Genomic DNA, 19,384 nt, shown 5'->3' with positions numbered 1-19,384 from the left:
AAGCAGGCCTATCCTTTTTGTGTGTGTTGAAAAAATATCATGAAATCGTTTTATCAAACAGAGTGGCTTCATACTACAAATGTCAGGGGGAATTTAAGATCTAATATTGATAAGATCCATCATTAAAATGGGGGTCCTGGTCCATGTAAGATAGATAGATAGATAGATAGACTTAGACTGAACTTTATTGATCCTTTTGGGATGACTCCCTCAAGGAAATTTAGGTTCCAGCAGCATATACAATAAAAATAAAAATGTAGCAGGTAACAAAAGGTAACAATATAAAGAATAATATAGCATAAATAATAGAACACTCTTCCGTTGGAAAAAATATACAAAAAAATATGCATGGAAGAAGCAGAAAAAAAATATACAAAAAAAGGCAATGATTATTATTGCGATTATTGCACTTGGTTGAGATTATTATTGCACATACAAGTGAAAGTGTCTACGTGTTATTGCACAATGAGGGTAGAAGGAAAGACGCCCCAACTCCTACCCCTCTGTCCCGTGTGCTCTAGTCCTCCTCCCCCCAAGTGAGGAGTTGTAGAGCGTGATGGCATGATGGACAAAGGAGTTCTTAAGTCTGTTGGTTCTGCACTTGGGAAGGAGCAGTCTCTCACTGAAACGGCTCCTCTGGTTACTGATGACGGTGTGCAGAGGGTGGCTGGCATTGTCCATAATATCCAGCAGTTTGTCCAGTGTCCTCTTCTCTGCCACCGTCACCAGAGAGTCCAGCTTCATGCCGACCACAGAGCCAGCCCGCCTGATCAGTTTGTCCAGTCTGGATGTGTGCTGTTTGGATATGCTGCCCCCCCAGCATACCACGGTGTAAAAAAGCACGCTGGAAACCACGGACTGGTAAAACATCCCCAGCAGCTTGCTGCAGATGTTAAAGGACCGCAGTCTCCTTAGGAAGTACATCCTGCTTTGTGTCTTCCCGTACAGGTGGTTGGTGTGTGTTGTCCAGTCCAGTTTATTGTCAAGACACAACCCGAGGTATTTGTACGAGTCCACCGCCTCCACTTCAGCTCCCTCTAACAGAACAGGTTGCATCCTCTGTCTGGACCTCCCAAAGTCAATGACCAGCTCCTTGGTCTTAGAGGTGTTGAGCTGTAGCTGGTTCGTGTGGCACCATGCAGCAAAGTCCCCCACCAGTGTCCGGTACTCCTCCTCCCTGCCATCCCTGATACACCCGACAATGGCTGTGTCGTCAGCGTACTTCTGTATGTGACACAGCTCGGAGTTGTGGCAGAAGTCCGAGGTGTACAGGGTGAAGAGAACCGGGGCCAGCACTGTGCTCTGGGGGGCTCCAGTGCTGCTGACCACAGTGTCAGACGTGATGTCCATCAGCCTGACGTACTGAGGCCTGCCCGTGAGGTAGTCAGAGATCCAGTTCACTAGGTGGGGGTCCACTCCCATCCCACTCAGTTTGTCCCGGAGCAGGGGGGGCTGGATAGTGTTGAAAGCACTGGAGAAGTCCAAGAAGAGGATCCTCACTGTGCCGCTTCCCATATCCAGATGGGAGTGAGCTCGATGTAGCAGGTACAGGATGGCATCCTCCACACCAACACCTGGCTGGTACGCGAACTGCAGGCAGTCCTGGGCGTGTTGTACCTGGGGTCTGAGTAGGCTGAGGAAGAGTCGCTCCAGCGTCTTCATTAGGTGTGAAGTAAGTGCCACCGGTCGGAAGTCATTCAGCTCGCTGGGCCGGTTCTTCTTTGGAACCGGAACAATGCAAGATGTCTTCCATAGGGTGGGCACCCTCCCTAGCTGCAGGCTAAGGTTGAAGAGCCGTTGTAGTGGTTCCCCCAGTTCATCAGCGCAGGTCTTCAATAGCCTTGGACACACTTTGTCCAGACCTGCTGCATTCCTGGGTTGGAGCTTCCTCAGCTGTCCTTTGACCTGGTCTGTGGTAAGATGAGGCGGAGATTGTGTTGAGGAGGGGGGTGTTGTGGTTTCCGGGGGGAAGTGTGCAGAGGGAAGGAGGAGAGATGGCTGGGAGGGGGGGCAGGGACTGATCGAACCGGTTGAAGAAGTCGTTCAGTTCGTTTGCCCTCTCCATTGTTTCCCCCTGCGGCCCTGGTCTTTGTGTTGTGACCTGTGATGGTCCTCACACCTTCCCAGACCTCCCTCATGTTGTTTTCCCTCAGCTTTTGTTCCACCTTTCTCCTGTAGGTGTCCTTTGCTTCCCTCACACAGCGCTTGACCTCCTGCTGTGCTGCCTTCATGGCCTCCCTGTCTCTGCTCCTGAAGGCAGCCTTCTTCTTGTAGATCAGGGGTGGCCAACCCTGGTCCTCAAGAGCCACAATCCTGCATGTTTTAGATGTCTCCCTCTTCCAACATACCTGATTCAAATGATCAGGATCGTTATCAGGCTTCTGCAGAGCTTGATGACGAGATAATAATTTGAATCAGGTGTGTTGAAGAGGGAGACATCTAAAACATGCAGGATTGTGGCTCTTGAGGACCAGGGTTGGCCACCCCTGTTGTAGATAGATATTCAAATAATAAACTTTGAAAACGTATTTTACTACATATTATTTTAATAAAAATATACTAAGTTACTGTTGTTGTTTTTCTAAAGTTAAACAACAGATAGGCTTCTAGCCTCATGAAAGTGTTGTTTAAGAGTGTTTAACCCTGGAAAAGATTCTTTCTACAGTGGCCTAGCTGTGGTGAAAATAACTCACAAGCACAGCCCGATGAGTCAACATCACCCTCTCTCTCTCTCTCTCTCTCTCTGCTGTTTATAATAAACGAGCAAAGGTTATTGTGACTGCAGGACGGAAACAATGTTTAGGACCCTCCCACCTCCGAGCTACTCTCACTGCTTCCCCCTGCTTGTCTCTTCTTCCTGGATCTGAAGTCCGTGACTCAAAAGTAAGTAGCCAAAATCTTTTCGTTTTGGACAGCAAACAGCCATAAAATATCACCGCAAACGTTACAGGGGAATACGAGTACATGAGAGTACTTCCTAAATAAAATCTCCGATGGTTTGCAGGCTTGTTTCCTTGCTTGGGGAATGTAGGAAATTAGCCTCGCCCAATTAAACGGACACAGCCGGCCCATGTAGAGCGGTTAAACGCTAACGTTCATTAACAGCTACAAACGGAATACTTAAATAATGTTAAAAGTTTCATGTTGCTTTTTGATATTTCCAATACTTCAATGTTGATAGTCTCCGACAGTATTCAGAATAGATGCTACATGCTGTACATTAACTTCGCTCGATGGTGTTATGTAACGTTAACGGACCGCTGGGTCTTTACTGTAAGATGTAAAGAAGATAACAAGTTATTATTAGTCCGGCTTTTTCTACCCTCTCTGGTTAAGCATATTTACTGTACAGATTAAGGGTCGTCCTAATGCAGTAAGTTAGCTAGTTTTGGAAACACAGGCCCACCGCGATGCTTTAAATCTGATTCGAGGGTCGGCTGCTTTCAAAAACTCTGGAAAAAAAATAATGACGAGATCAAAATGTGTACAAACTCGCGCTGTAGCGTGTTTAAAAATACGCACGTCAGTAGCAATCTGTTGCTTCCTCGTTCATGCAAATGATGGTTTCGTATATTTTCTCCCTACTCTACTAATCAGCTAATCACTTGGTTGTATATGTGGATGTAGTGGGGAAAGTAGGGTAAATTACGACCACACTTGAAAGCCTCACGAGTGTTTCCAAGGGTTCAGCGCAGAATGCTGGAAACTGACAGGGGAGTGTCAACACACAAACCGCCCTTCAGCTTTAGCAGTGTTTAAAAAGAGACGTGTTTGCCCAATGAGGCATGTATAAGATTCAGTAAAGTTAAATTACATCTAAACGTTTACTTAAAATTAACTAAAAATATATATATATATATATAAACAAAAAAAATCAAAGTACTCTGCACAGCTTGTAATTCAGGGGCCTGTAGTCACAAAATTTCCCAGTCCTTACTTTTTTGTTTGCATGTAAACAAAGCACAATAATTGCTCACTACCACTGCCGTACTTAATACACTCTATAACACAGCAATCCTATTGTGTCACAGGATGTGTTTTTTGTTTTTTTGTTTTTTAAGAAAAGAGAAGGAACTCTGTGCAAAATGAGTATCACACTATGTCACCATTATGTGAAAGGCGATGTAAGTGTTGACTTTCTGTGGTCATAGTTGAACACAAGGTTAAACAGCCTATGCGGTTTTATCTGCAAGAAAACTCAAGTGAGGTTGTTCAGCTCATTCGTTAACTTGTGGTAGTTGTGGGTACAGGGTCAAGTGATCTATTAGGATGATTTGTTCTCGTGTTGTTTGTATAGATTGCTTGTGCTTTTTGTAAGCCACTAAGAAAAAAATCCACACTAGGTAATGTCATTTCAAAAGCGAGTCCTAAAGAGTTTGCATCAATAACGAGCCACAACCTTCTGTCACCTCCAGGTCCTAGTTAAAGATGAGCTACCCAGGATACCCTCCTCAGTCAGGTGGATACCCCCAACAAGCAGGGGGCTACCCACCTCAGCCAGGTGCATACCCACCTCAGGCAGGCGGCTACCCTCCGGCAGCAGGCGGTTACCCACCAGCAGCCGGCGGCGGCGGCTACCCTCCTGCAGCAGGAGGTTACCCCCCACAGGCAGGGGGCTACCCCCCACAGGCAGGAGGCTTCCCCCCTCAGGCCGGCGGATACCCACCCCAGGCTGGAGGATTCCCTCCCGCGGCAGGCGGTTACCCACCAGCAGCAGGGGGCTACCCTCCCCAGGCTGGTGGCTACCCTGCCCCAGCTGGAGGCTTCCCTCCGCAGGCTGGAGGATACCCTGCTCAGTCTGGAGCTGGAGGCTATCCCTCCCAGCAGCCAGCAGGTGACGTTCAGAGACGGTGCTTTATAGGCTGTATTGTTTACATTGCTCGAAGGATTGCAAGTTGATTTTATTATCAATATTTGTTTTGCAGCTGGAGGTTGGGGTGCGGCACCAGCCGGCTATGGAGCGGTACAGTACTTCTTTTCTGTCCTTCACTAATAACATAATGGACACACTTAAGCTAAATCTCCTATTAAATCACCTTAACTTGACCAGTCCTACTAATACACCTCATTTACTCTGCATGTAGTTTGTAGCTATACACTTACAGCTGTCCTCTTTCTGCAGCCAGGGGGGGCTCCACAGGGATACCCAGGAGGCCCCGCCCCAGGCCAGCCCATGCCAAATTACCCCGGGGCCCCTGCGACTAACCCCTCCATGCCTGGATATGGAAGTGGAGCTCCATCCAACCCTCAGGCACCTGCTGCTCATGTAAGAAGCGTTTTGTCGTTACAGAAGGATTCTACTTTCCTAACTTTTCAATTGTGTGATTTCTTTTTTTTTTTTTTTTTTTAATCTTTATTTTTATTTCCAGAAAGGTTTCAGGGGTTCAATAAAAGACTTCCCAGGGGCAGATCCACTGAGGGATGTTGAAGTTCTCAGGAAGGCCATGAAGGGTTTCGGTGAGTTAACAGAAGATAATCCCCCCTAACGAAGTGTCAGTAATCAATGAAGAGCATCACATTTCCTCATTTCCTTCCTCTACATAGGCACTGATGAAAATGCCATAACTGAACTGCTGGGAAGTCGTAGCAACAAGCAGAGAGTTCCATTGGTTGCAGCCTATAAAACAACTTATGGAAAGGTGTGTTTTTTTATTTTATCCTTCATGTTTGAAATCTAATCTGCCCCCTGTTGCCCTGGCATTAACCCATGCTGCACCTTTGTCCAGACTAACATCATGTTTGTTTCTTCTTTTTCCCCTCAAAGGATTTATTCCACGATCTGAAGTCTGAGCTGACTGGAAACTATGAGAAGCTGGTCCTCGCCATGTTGAAGAGCCCCTCTCAATTTGATGCGTCTGAGCTCAGAGAGGCTATAAAGGTTGGAAGTCTGAGATGTTGTCTAAGCGCATGCTTCATTTTGGGATTTGTAGTCCAAACCGCATTGTGTGACTCATCTTGCGAAGGGAAAATGAGGGCAGGAGAAAGCCCGACAAGTTGAAACCTGTTTCTAAGCAGTTGTATCTATTTAATGTCTGACATGAGGTTTCCTTTTTCTTTTCTTTTTTTTCCACCAGGGTGCAGGAACTGATGAAGCCTGTCTGATTGAGATTCTGTCATCACGCTCCAATCAGGAGATTCGTGAAATCACACAAATCTACAAATCTGGTGGGTTGTGATGTTGATATTTTTGTATATTTGGTTAATTTGTGTTTGTAAAAAACGAAAAAAAATAAATTTGTTTGTGTGTGTTAGAATGTTTAAAATGACATTTTCTCTAGGCTACTTTAAATATTTTTAAAATGAATATTAAACAGGTAGTGTGTGACTACTCCTTTTATATGTACTTGGATGACAGCTTGTGGAAAAGTGGTGTCTAAAATCACGTGTATAGAAAATGCAAATGAGAGTATTTTCCTAAAAAGCCACACCTTCCCTGCAGAGTATGGGAAGAGCCTGGAGGACGCCATCAGCAGCGACACGTCCGGTCACTTCCGCAGACTCCTGGTCTCCCTCAGTCAGGTACTTTCTCCATTGTTTTTTTTTTTATAATCGATTCACAAACTTTCCCACAACCGATTTCAGTGAACGTAAAGCATCAACACACTGCCACGCCCACATTCTGTGTTTTTACCAGCACAACATTTCTCCCTCTTTTTTAGGGAAACCGTGACGAAAGGGAGACTGTGGACATCTCTGTTGCCAAACAGGACGCTCAGGTATGAGTTGAAGTTGATTGATTGATTGTTGTGACATTCTTTAAATTCAATAAGCCTGCCTCCTCACGTTGCTTATTTTCTTCACCTTGTGTGTCCGCGCGGGCTTACAGAAACTGTATGCGGCCGGGGAAAACAAAGTGGGGACGGACGAGTCTCAGTTTAATGCCATCTTGTGCGCTCGCAGCAAGGCTCACCTCAGAGCAGGTGTTTAATCACATTTATTTTTTTCTCCCTCCACCTTCTGAACTTAGCTTTTCCAGTTCAAAAGTCAGGTTTTTAGCTCATATTTCCCATGTGTATAATTACATGTCTTGATGGTAACAAAATCCCCTGTGGTTCCTGTTTTTCCTCCCCACCCCACCCCCCCCCCCCCCCCACACACACACACACACACACACACACACACACACACAGTGTTCCAGGAGTACCAGCAGATGTGCGGCAGAGAAATTGAGAAGAGCATCGGCAGGGAAATGTCCGGGAATGTTGAGTCTGGCATGGTGGCTGTGGGTACGTTCCTTGGTTCTCTTTTTTCCAAACTGAAGTTCCTCTCCCAACACATGTCCACGTTTCCAGTACATATTGAAGTGTCTCATCAAACCTTTTTCTGGAAGGAGTTACAAAAACTTGATGCAGATGCAACCAGGTGGACATTTTGACGATAGATATAAAGATATTTCTCTGGACCTTTTATGCCTTTATTTTGATAGGACAGTGAAGCGTGATAGGATATATTAGGAGAAGAGAGTGGGGAGCAAAAGGCTGAAGGACACTCGCCTCTGTGTATTGGTTTATGCACTTTAACCTCTAGGGTTACACCTACACTCCCCTTTTAATACTTAATGGTTGATCTGAAGCACAATTAAATCCAGTGACTGAATGACAGAGTTTTCTGAATGTGTTGTTTCATAAGTGGAACATGTTTTGTTGTAAAGCAGTAGTCAATGTTCCTTTGTTCTCAGCGATGGATTGATAAGGTTTATGAAAACCACACAATGATTGTGCAGGTGTGAAGCCAGGTCACAGCTCAACAGTGCATGGATGTAATTTTCAAACGGGACACATGGAAAGCATTCGCCATCCAGTTAAAGGAAACCCTTTTTGTCGGGCTCAGTGTGTTATATTCCAATGTTAAGACGAGCACAATTCAGATAAAGAAGCTCAGATTGAATAATGTTATTTGTAAGCGCCTTTCAGGACACACCAGGACAATCAACATTAAAAAAAAAACGACAATGGATAAAATCGGTATACCAAAGAATAAATGAGGAGGAGGACGGAGAAATGAAAAACAGACTGAAACTAAAGGGAGATTGTCGTTGTTGTTGTTGACATAAGTGTTTTCTAAAAAAAAAATGAACTAATGACACTAAAGCAACCCCTCTGTCTGCCTGTTGTATAGTTCTAATTCAAATGCAGCAAATAAAGGAGCACAGCCGCAACGACACTAAAAAAGAGACGGAAAAGTCAGCACTGGGAGAGAACAGGCGCGTTTCAGCACTCGGCCTTCATCAGCGTTAATCTTTATTTGCTGTCGAATTCTTCAAGACATCAGCTTTTCTCTCTCTGTCTTTTGGTACCATTTATCTCTTGACAGTGTCTCTTCTCCTCTGATGTAATGCAGAGTAGCAACATTAGGCAGATTTTTTGCACCGTCTCACCACACGTTGATTTGTGCTCCTTCTCCCCCCCCAGTGAAATGCATCAAGAACACCCCTGTCTACTTTGCAGAGAGGCTGCACAAGGCCATGAAGGTACACATCACGTCTCCTTCTGATCATCACTGCAGCCACATATTGTATATAAAGTGCTTTAAAGGAGGTACAGAGTTGAATATTTTCCCCGCAGCTGTCACTGAAGTGTCACGTCTTTGATGTGTTGACAGGGAGCGGGGACCAAGGACACAACCCTCATCCGCATCATGGTGTCCCGCTCTGAGAAAGACATGTTGGACATCAGACAGGCGTACATGCAGGCTTATGGGAAATCACTGTACACTCACATCTCTGTAAGTCCCACTCAAACCTAATGCGGCCAAACTTCAGATTGTCTTTCTTTGCGTGATCCTTTCGTGGGAATTCATTGAAATGTTGATGAAATATCTTCTGCTTCGTTCGTCAGGGTGATACCTCCGGGGACTACAAGAAGCTGCTGCTCAAGCTGTGTGGAGGAAGTGATTAGACAAAAAAATAAAAAAGAAGGAGGGCAAAGCAACCACTTCATCAGGACACAATGTATGTCCTCACTGAAACAACGTTATTGGACCGTATATCACGTCTGATGCATGCGGCTTAATATCACGACTATCAATCATCATTAGTACTTTTGTATTATCTTCAGTCACATTGGATGATTTTTGTTGTTGTTATAATGTATACATGTAGATGACAGCCAAATAGTAAATATATATATTAATATGAATATTTTTAAAGACGTAGTAGCTTTATCTTTAGTGTAGGGTCCTGAAAAAATAGTGTCAAGAAATTCTAAATGCTAATTATAAAATTGAAAAACTATTAATAATTTCAAACTAATGTTTAAATTCCAAGTCTGATTAATTTCTCGAAAACTGCTCAACCAACAACATCATTCACACAGTTGAAAAAAAAAAAAGATGTAGAAGAAGAACAAGCGTCTCATTTATCTTATACATAAAGTAATTACATGAGCAAATAACTTAAGACGTAGTGTTTTTAGTTTTCTGAAGGTAAATTGACGCTTCCTGCCAAACATTTCAACTGTACATGTACATACTTAGTGTTGTGGAGATAATACACAACTTCTAACCAATGCTGCATGCCTAATCTCATGTAGAATATACATGAACATTGATTGCTCGTGTGTCATCATTGAATTAATTTCTTGTATGTTAAAAATATAAATTTAGAAAAGGCATTTCTCCAATATCTTTAAGTCCTCATGTTGATTAAGAAGACATTTACCTCCCCTCATGTACTTCTATGCAAACTTCACTTTACATCGGCTTTGCAAAGCCTTTAATCTTTGGAATATGTAAGCCTTTTTCGATATACGCTGCTGAGTATTTACAGGCAATGTTGCCTTTTTTTCATGAATGTTCAGAATCCAAAGCTTTAACAGAGATCATATTTGTGCCTTTTTCTCAGGGCTGCTGTGTAATCTGTCCCCAGCTAGCTAGCTTCCACTGTGGTTTATTACACAATCAATCAATAATCAAATTTGTATAGTTGCAGTAATGTCTTTTTTTTTTTTTTCTATACGTGTTTTGATTTTCATTCGTTTACAATCACTTCAGTGTCTTTCGCTGGTTTGTACATGTTGCTGCCAGCAGAGGGCACTGTGCTCAAATGAAGAATCATCTCTAATCTCTGTAGGATAGTTGTTTTTTTCTCTCCCCCTGCTGACTTTAAAAGTGAAACTTTAGATGAAATATATCTTGCACTAACTCATCTTTGCAAACATTCTTGTAACATGATAAAGGTTTAAATCGAACTGATGTCTTTTCAGTTTTGTCAGGGGATGGTCCCAGTCCCTTACAACTTACCAACATTTCTCATTTCAATAAAAAAAAAAAAAAATTGCCACATCTGGTTTGTCTTTGTGTAGTGGAATCATGTAATTTGCATGAAACATTGTCTGTGGATTTTGTGCACTGAGCTTGCACACAATTAGCAATTTGCATTTCAAAGGCAGCCTCATTTTCACCACCTTGCTCTGGATTACGTCTGAGTCAAACCCCCTCTCCCCCTGTACGCTCTGAGCATCACAGGCTGCACGTTCTGTTAAAAGGTGCGAATAATGTGACTTACATAAGTGATGTCTGTGAGCGTGTGTGCTTTGCTGAATAATGTGAGAGGCAGAGTAAATACTCGGCTTCACTGATACAGCACAGAGAGCTTTTCTCAGGCTATAAATACTGTCCATATTGGAGACACGTGTGTCCTAAAGTCTTTGGCTGGCCTCAAAGCGCAGCCTCAGAGGGAGACAAATGACTTCAGAGAGCCTCACTTCTTCCTCACCTTTTCACTACACACTCAAAATAAAAAGCTCCCAGCCGCCAGAGAACAAAAAAGGATGAATATTTGATGTTGGTATTTGTGTATTTTCTCTCCAGTCGAGACCATTTGCCGCGATACCTCCTGGTATATAGGTCAAAAGCAAAAATCAGGGGGGGCTCCCATTTGGCTTTTACTTTTAGAGACAAAACAGAACACTTCCCCTGATTCGGATTTCTAGAAAGGGTGCTTGAATTATTCATGTGATAGAAAGGATGCGGCACTCTGTCTGGGACGTGATCACACTATGGTGCACACACATGAAGAGATGCAATGTTTGATAGGGATTTTTAGACACAAGAGCATGAGTCATGTCAGATAATGGCTTTTGCACTTTCAGTATTGATCTACACATACAATTTCACACTGTTGGAGCCACTTCTTTCATTACATTTTTATAAGATTTGGACTCAAATTTTGGTCTTCAAAATTTAGAAAATGTCCCCCAAATGTCCAACCAAAGAATAAGATCAGACAATGGTTATGTTGGTTTTTATATATTCAGATGCCCAAACTTGTGTATTATTTGGCAGTTTAAAGGAAACTTGAAATACAAAAATTTTAAACACAATTGAAATTGAAAACCAACCCTATTGAAATGACATTCTGTGAGTCTATGGAGATTTATCCAGTTTACCTCTATTCATATCACTATCACGGGCCTCTAACATTAATACATTTTATAGACAATCACTAAAAGTAAGTATTGACCAAAATTGTTGATTTGCAGTGGATTTTCTCCAGCTGTCCAATGAGGATTCTGCAGTTAAACGACATTTGGTTGCCAGAAACATAATCCCGCTTTAAACTTCATGAGTGCATATAAGCAAATTACAAACCCGAGGATTAGATGGACAACACATAATGAGATGTTGCAGCAGATATCATTATCCAGCAGTGCAGAGCTGCAGAGAATGCAGTTTCATCATTGTCTATTTGATAAAATGTGAATATAAAACCCATCCGACCATTCTCTTTGATTTGTGTTTGCAGTCTGAGTGAGCAGGATCCAACAGACAACAACACTACAAATGGCTTCCACATAATATATTCACAGCAAAACAACTGCGGGAGTTTAAAGTTTGAAGAGTTCACAAGCCTCCCATTTCAGCGGTGTGACTGAGTTAGGAATTTACATAATTTCAAAACATTCCACCTTTTCCCTGCATGAAAAAATAAATGACTTGTTATATAACCACTAACATTGTTACATCTGTTCTAAACTTATGTGTAGGAATGTAAAGGCACAATGTGTACTTTCTAAGCTTTAAAGCCGGGCAACACACGCAGAGAAGCCTCTGAATAATACACAGTACTGTCAGCAATTATGACAAATGAGCTCCGAGGAGATTTCTTAATCCAGCATCTCTGCAGTTCTGCTGTTTTTATTATTAAGGCTATACAGATCATCACATATAGGCAGTCTTTATATAGGATGTCATTGCAGTGTTTGCTTCTTAAGGATATCAACCCCATATAACGTCTACCTCCTCTGAGATCTCATGGATTATATGGAGCAGAAAAAAGCTCAGAGAGCATCTGCGGCAGATGTGTCACGGGACAATCCAGATGAGGAACAGGCAGCTATATGATCCTGAGGTATACTTCCTGCTCTGACAATAGATCAAATCATAAAAGATAGCGAAAACACTGGATTCACCTAAAAATAAAACTCAAGCCTGCAGAAGCACATAATAAATGTGCGATATCAGTAACCAGATTCAGTACACAAACAAAGCTTTGGGAGGCAATGCCCCGAATAAATATATTATTAATAAACAATGCAATGAAATATTTAATATGTCACTGTAAAACACAAACTGTAATTACCTTTTCTTTGTTAGGAATGTCCTGCTGCAAATAAAAGTCACAAGAGGAACACACTTTTTGAAGTGATGTTTGCAAACCAAGCTTTTTAAAAGCCTCTAGGTACCTGAGTGCGGCACATTTTCTTTATTGTTACTTCTCATAAGGCTTTATTATGAAGTATTTTCAAGGGAAATAACAAAGAACATTCAGCATTACTTTTCGTACCTGCGTTTTGACGACTAAAGTCCTGACCAATTTTTTTGAAAACCACAATTTCTTACAATTTGATACAATTTTTACTTTAAGACAAACAAAAAATGTCCCCAAGATAAGCTGAAACATCAGATGTTTAAATTTGAATATGATACATTCTAGACCTTTAAGAATCACAAAATGATCAATGCTTCATTGGCTATTTTTCTTCTTCTCTTTCTGTGTTTCAACTGCCCTTTAGATAGGCTCAGGGTTCTTTAGGCTCAGTATTCTATATATATATATATATACTCCACAATTGGTGGATCCATATAAATTAGTACTTCCTGAAATATTAAAATCTACAAGTAGCCCACAAATACTGAATAAAATCAATATTACACTCTGGGTCTTGCTGTTGTAGCTAAATATCCACACAGCTGTGATTAGCTTCAGCATTGGCCATAAACAGAGTTGATATTAGGCTACAGCACTTCCCTTGTTTGCTTTATCTGGTCTAGTATGAACTGAGAGAGATAAAGTGTTCATCCTCCCCTTGTTTATATCTTTCGTGGATGGATACTACAATGACGCTGTGTGGGAACCAGGTGCATACAAAACAAAGCCCCGCCCCCTTTTACCTTAAATGTCCATTGCACGGATATGTGATTGGCACAGAGAGCTACAGCTGCTCGAGCGGTGAGACATGGCGGAGTTTGTAGTCTGACAGAATTAAGGGGCTCTCCGGGAGTTGTTAGCACTTTTGAACATGTCGGAAAAACTTAATTTCGGGTCAGCAAAGCCTTCGTAACGTGCGCAGAGCGGAACTTAAAGAGGCAGAGACGTTTTCTCTCTCTTTTTTCTTTTTGTCTCGGGAAGCACGGAGTGGTGGAGCCGCGGTCGGGAAAATGTGTTGTCATCTTCGTGCAGTCAACAGCCTTGGGCAACAAATATGGCTACTTTTAGTGTATCCTACGATTCGGGTCGGAAACCGTCCCAGCTGGGTCGTGCAAGATAGTTTCGGGGAGTCGCCACAGTTGTAGGAAGTAACTACCAGAAAGATTGAAGGAGCTGGATTCGTCTGTAAGGCTGGTTTTTAGAGCGACGTAAGGGGGGGGCGGTGGAGGACAAGGAGAAGAGATGGAGCCCAAGCATAAAGAGTTGTTAGAGAAATGTTACCAGAACTTGCTGGAGTCTATAACAGATGCGGACCGGGTTGTGGAGGATTTGGCTCACTGTGGGACCCTGAGCCAGTCTGAACGCTTCGAGCTGGGACACAACTGCTCGTCCAACTCTGAAAAAGTGGACCTCCTCCTGAAGATACTGATAAGTAAGGACAGAGACCATTTCGCAGAGTTTTGCTCGGCTCTGGAGAAGACGCACCCTCACCTGCACTCTGCACTGCTCAACGGCACCGGACCGGCTTACCATACAACCGGTAAGAAGCAAAACTATGGTTTAAAACGTTTTACATTGTTTTGCACTTGAGTAACAATGCAAGGTATAGAGCAGTGTGCAACCACTATAGCATCATTAAACTCATGTTGGCTACTGGCTGCTTTAGCTGACTAATACCCTTTATTTTGGTTCTGATCCAGAGTTCGATCCCCAATTATCTAACTTACATTAGAGGTATTGACCATATGACAACTTGATGAAGGGCATGCTGACTTTTTCCTTTAGGCAAGAATACACAGAGAGGGAGAGGGCTGCAGAGAGAGAGAGAGAGAGAGAGAGAGCTTGACAGTCATGTGACCTGATGCTTATTTACACTCACACTACTGTGCTTGTTTCCTCTGCCATGTCACTAAAAGCACCAGTCTGCCAGCTCTTTGTGAAAGCATTTAATGGACCTAAAAAAGAGCCAGACAATCAATGTAGTAGAAGCAGCCCTAAATTTCTATGTGAGAGTGTTTTTAAATCAATAAGCCACTGTCAAAGTCAAATGAATCAAAAGTTGTGTTAATGCACACAGTGGCTTACTTTAAAATGATCTGTAAGGGAATGTCCCTTTTAATGTATGGCTTGGTACAAAGACTTTATAAATGATTCTCTAATGACGAAAGACTGATCACACATTTGCACGTTTTTATCTCATAATTGAGCAGCTGGAGTAGGACATTTCTTGCTCGGTAACTGACTTAAACATAAAGTCCATTATCAAGTAAATAAAAGGGAAAAATGCATCAACGTGTGAATGTTGAAAAACAAACATCTGCAACATTTAATGCTGTCAAATAGTTAAATTGGTGTAGCACAACTAATCATTCAACAGTCTGAACACATTTCACACCATATCATTAGGGTTGTCATGACGATACCATAAATGTAAACTTAGATATGGGACTAGTAAAACTGAAACCGTGTTGATGCCTGCACAAATATCGACATTGACTTTCTACAGAATATAATACAGCATTTAATTGACATCAAAATTCTTACTGTACTCACAGCAGTCGATGATCCAACGTGTCACTTATCATTACATTACTTTGTTAGAGCCGAAAATAATTGTCGCAGTGAGTCTGACCGACAACAAATTTGACACCCCCCCCCCCCCCCCGTAATCTCTTTGAGTTTGTTTCCTCACATAACAACAGCCCATCTTGTAGTTGATACGCTGATAAGACTCTGACTCTGGATGTATCTGATCTTCTCTGCAGTATCTTTCTCATCCTCACTGTTTAATCCTTAAAAGTTTCAGAAATGAATTTCATTCATTTTTTTCTTCTTTTTTTTCCCTTCAAATTCTGCAGAAGTCAGAGTGCTGGTGGTTTTGTGTCCCCTAAATATAGGTGACGTTACAGTTAGCACAATAAGCTGTCATTCGTATGCATGAGGCAGCCAAAGAAAATGCTTGCTCACCGGCTCATAGGGATTGTTCGGGACCTTTTTGCGTTTCTAAAGCAATATTAGCATTGCTGGTTGCTTTGCAAACGCCTCGATCTCGTGTGACAGTCCGTTTGAATAGCGAGGTGTTAATTATGTATTCATTCTGTTCTCAATATTTATAGGAGAAATGAAGCCGCACATTGTGTCTGGTTTTTGAAGTCTTTTCATTTTGTGCCGCATGAAACAACCGTGCACATCGACTCAAACTGAGAGCTGATATTGGACATGTGTTGGACTGAGTGCGAATGACTAGTCTGTGTCGTAGTCTGCAGCTCTCTGTTGGTAGTCACACAGGACTCAAATGGGCTGAGCTGATTTTCTGCGACCGGGCGGACAGGTTCCTCCACTGCGCCGCCAAGAGAAGGGCCTTTCCCCAGGAAAAGAAGTCGCCTGTGTTTACAAACAATATGCACTTGTCAGCAGCACGATGAAGCTGCTCCCCCAGACGCCTAAAAGGAATCCCAGAGGGAGGCAGAGCTGGATCATCTTTGAAATCAAAACAAGGTTAACGAGTGTGAGCTTCATTAGCCGAGCCCAGCAGGAGCTCTGAAATCAAACGTCACCCACAGAGACACTAAATGTGGGCTATTGATCCGAATACTCGGCTGTAAGAGTGTCACCGCCATGAATACGATACAGTACGTATCTCAGTGTTCATTTGTTTTTGTTTTTTTTAAATAAAGGATATTCTATCCTTTTTTTTATAGAACTGTAGCTGCAGGGCTGGACAGAAAGGGCCTTTTGTTTCCAGACTGCTCTCACCTTTTTACCGAAGAACAATGACATGACGGCGGCTCATTAAAGGGCGTGTATCACAGCTGACGTGTGCAGCGTTTACTCGGATCTGTGACGGTAAATAAGAGAAGTTCCTCAGCGGGTGACTGAACCGCTGGAGCTCTTTCGTCACCTTCTCGTCTTCATCTTCTCCCTATTAAAGGGGAAGGTTAATGAAGGGTACTTTTCTTCTGTATCTACCAAAAACTACAAAAACAACAATGCAACTTGTTCAGAATGAATTGTGCAATAACAAATTGCCTCTTTTTCCTCACCTTATTTAAAAATTATTTTATTTTGTAGAATTTTTTTTTTTTTTTTTCTAAAATAATTTAATGGAACATTCTGATGCATTGTTTGATTGATAAACTGTATGACTCATTTTTTTTATTTTTTAAAGTGAAAGCCTGGATTACACGTCCATTTTCCAGCTTTGTAATATAAAGTATATTTAGTAAGCAACGACACAGTACATGCATGTGGACTTGAACACAGAACGGATTGAAAGAAATCAGCCCACGATGTACCACAGTATGTCCTGCTATTTACCTGAACTTGATTCCATAGAAACATCAACAAGTTGAATATTAAGTGTGAGATTCTTGTGTCGTTTTGCATGAAAAAGCTAAAAACGACAGAGCTACAATCTCGCTTCTCAAATAAACGCACAAGAATCGGTCGAGTGTTTATCGTTATTACTTCCTGGAAGAAAACATGATGAAATTCATGGAGCTGTGGGATCAACAATTAAATCAAGTCGTCGCTATAGGACATGTAGAGCATGATGCCAGCTTTTACGCACAGTGCATTGAACTTCCTGTCGAGGTGTCACATCGGAGTTGGAGCTCATTTTTATTTACAGCACAGATTTCTCATTGTGATCACTGTAGCACCAAAGCACCAGATGAGATTTTTCTGTTTCCTTATTATCGCTCTGTTTTTTTTGTTTTTTCATCTCTTAGAGACGGACATCTACGAAATGTTTCCAAAGTGCACCAAAAGCTGTGATTTTTACGTAAAGAAATCCAAATGAGATTTTCAAGCTGGTGTCAGAGCAGCAGCCAGCTCCCGGTCACATGACTTCCACGGAGCAGAGACGTGAGCGAGCTATGACACAGTGAACCTTGCCCACTGAGACACTCTCTGCTCAAACAGAGTCATGGGAAACTTAAGCTAGAGCGGGAACAAAGAGAGCTTGATCCATGGGATGCCACGGTTCCTGAGGCACATCAGTCTTTCTTTTTTTTTTTTTTCTCTTCTTCTTCTTTCAGCCTTTTCTCTGGGAAAGAGCAGGGTGAGCCATGTTAGCTGGGCTCCTTCCAGTCTTAATCAAACTCATAGTCTCCTTTAGTTAGTGGGAGCTCAGCCAGCCAGGGATTGATGCTGAGGACTGAGACGTGAGTAAATAGACTCGTTTGTCATGCTCCCGCTCCGAGTCGAGTGTCGACTTTACATCCGGGCTGATTTCACTGAACTATAAGCTGCTCATTCCAAGGACAAGCTAGATCTCAGTAAATGTGCACGGCTCGCTCTTTGATAAAGACCGGTGTAGTTTGTTTAACATTGTTTGTCATTTTAATCTCTTTTTCTTTCCTACACGCCGAAAGAAAATCAGGTGTACACAACACAACCCCAACATTTTTCACCTTAGATATGAAACATTAACATGGAACTAAGTCCGAGGTACCCAATGTTGTGGAATAATTACAAAATATTGTTTTTTTTAAATTGACAAACATTGCATGCAAACTCCTGCCTCTGCCATCAGTCTGAATTTAGTGATAACCTTAGTGGAAGCACTCTGTGTTTGTTCTCCTTTTTGAGCTGAAAAACTGGAAACATTTACTTTTCATCTACTCGCATTTTATTTTATTTTTTTTGCCACTTAGTATTTTAAATCTTTGCCAAATTGACGCCGACTTTAATACGTCCTCTAATCATTTCCTTTTTCTAGGTTTCTAAGTTGACGTCTGCACCATCTTTTAGTGACCTCTGATGTATTATACAGCAACAGCTCCGCAGGAAGCTAACTTCTCTCTCTCGCTCAGTTGAACCTGACTTTGGTAATAGCGACCATGTTAAAATGCTAACGTTGAGCTAACCCAGTTTATGTCCTCGACTGAATGACTGGTGCCATAAGAATGATATAAAAGATGCTATAAACGCGTACAAGTCCTGCACATGGAGATTAATTCTCTCATCTAAAAATCATCAAAAATTCCACTAATGATCAGTTTATTTATCATTTTCTGACTTATTTAGTTTTACCTGAAGTTAACGGTATTGCACTGACTTTCCCTTTTTTTCCCTCTTACAGTTAATTATGAATCACTGTAGGCTATAAAAGAAGGGGCTTTCACAGGGGGCTGTGTGATGTTGTCAAAGGAGATGAAAGGAGAAGCTCTGAGGCTGCAGCCTCATTGGGGCCCTGGCTGGTCACTATTCAAGCTCCCTGTCCGACTGGTAATTAGCCACACTGTGCCGTCAGCCCACAGCAGAGTCAGGGAAAGTCCCACCTTATTCTTCCTCCAGCTGGCCTTTTTTCTTTTTTTTTCTTTTTTTTTTTGGTTGCAGAAAAGACCGAAGCGTGTAACCTGAGCTACTGAGCCTTGATGTTGCACACAATACTGAAGATAATCATCTTACTATAACACAGACATGGTCGAGTACGCTCGCAGCTGACTTTCATGTTTTTGTTCCCCTTCACAGGATCCACTTACAGCATCTTGTCCACCATGCCGTCCGACTCGGAGAGCAGCAGCTCCCTCAGCAGCCTAGGTGAGTGTGGTGCTCAGGTGTAGGTACATCTGTCCTTTGTCAACAACACAAATGTACTTGGGGGGGGGGGGGGGGGAAACCCCCCAAAAACTAATTATACTGTATGTTCATAATAATCAACTTTTCAACACTCAACACTCTGCAGAGCCAATTAAAAGTCAGTGATTGGTGGCAGCTTGTTCAGAGTCT

The 19,384-nt window shown here is 42.3% G+C and overlaps 2 protein-coding genes across 2 annotated transcripts in view; both read left to right on the top strand.

The window, feature by feature from the left end:
• The first annotated feature begins 2,734 nt into the window (after positions 1-2,734).
• Positions 2,735-10,277, top strand: LOC306842312 (annexin A4-like). Its single transcript, XM_079372484.1, has 15 exons — positions 2,735-2,883; positions 4,416-4,834; positions 4,926-4,963; positions 5,123-5,266; positions 5,370-5,457; positions 5,545-5,639; positions 5,765-5,878; positions 6,075-6,165; positions 6,440-6,519; positions 6,660-6,716; positions 6,827-6,920; positions 7,131-7,226; positions 8,412-8,470; positions 8,602-8,724; positions 8,838-10,277. The coding sequence occupies exons 2-15, from the start codon at positions 4,429-4,431 to the stop codon at positions 8,895-8,897; spliced, it is 1,545 nt and encodes a 514-aa protein (XP_079228610.1). The 5' UTR covers positions 2,735-2,883; positions 4,416-4,428; the 3' UTR covers positions 8,898-10,277.
• A 3,138-nt stretch (positions 10,278-13,415) lies between these two features.
• The window catches only part of LOC306842322 (disks large homolog 5-like), a 29,793-nt gene continuing 23,824 nt past the window's right edge, over positions 13,416-19,384 (top strand). The window contains exons 1-2 of the mRNA XM_079372498.1: positions 13,416-14,189; positions 19,127-19,195. Of these exons, the coding sequence (XP_079228624.1) occupies positions 13,892-14,189; positions 19,127-19,195 (367 nt within the window). The 5' untranslated portion in view covers positions 13,416-13,891. The remainder of the gene's footprint in view (positions 14,190-19,126; positions 19,196-19,384) is intronic.

Source organism: Symphodus melops (assembly GCF_947650265.1).
Source record: "Symphodus melops genome assembly, chromosome: 21".
Classification (NCBI taxonomy): domain Eukaryota; kingdom Metazoa; phylum Chordata; class Actinopteri; order Labriformes; family Labridae; genus Symphodus; species Symphodus melops.
Note: the sequence above shows the minus strand (reverse complement) of the source record. Positions and strands in the feature narration are given on the sequence as shown.

Coding starts and splice junctions, on each gene's coding strand:
- LOC306842312 (XM_079372484.1), top strand. CDS start 4,429: ATGAGCTACCCAGGATACCCTCCTCAGTCAGGTGGATACCCCCAACAA. Junction 5,458..5,544: donor GAAGGCCATGAAGGGTTTCG/GTGAGTTAACAG, acceptor TCCTCTACATAG/GCACTGATGAAAATGCCATA. Junction 6,166..6,439: donor CACACAAATCTACAAATCTG/GTGGGTTGTGAT, acceptor CCTTCCCTGCAG/AGTATGGGAAGAGCCTGGAG.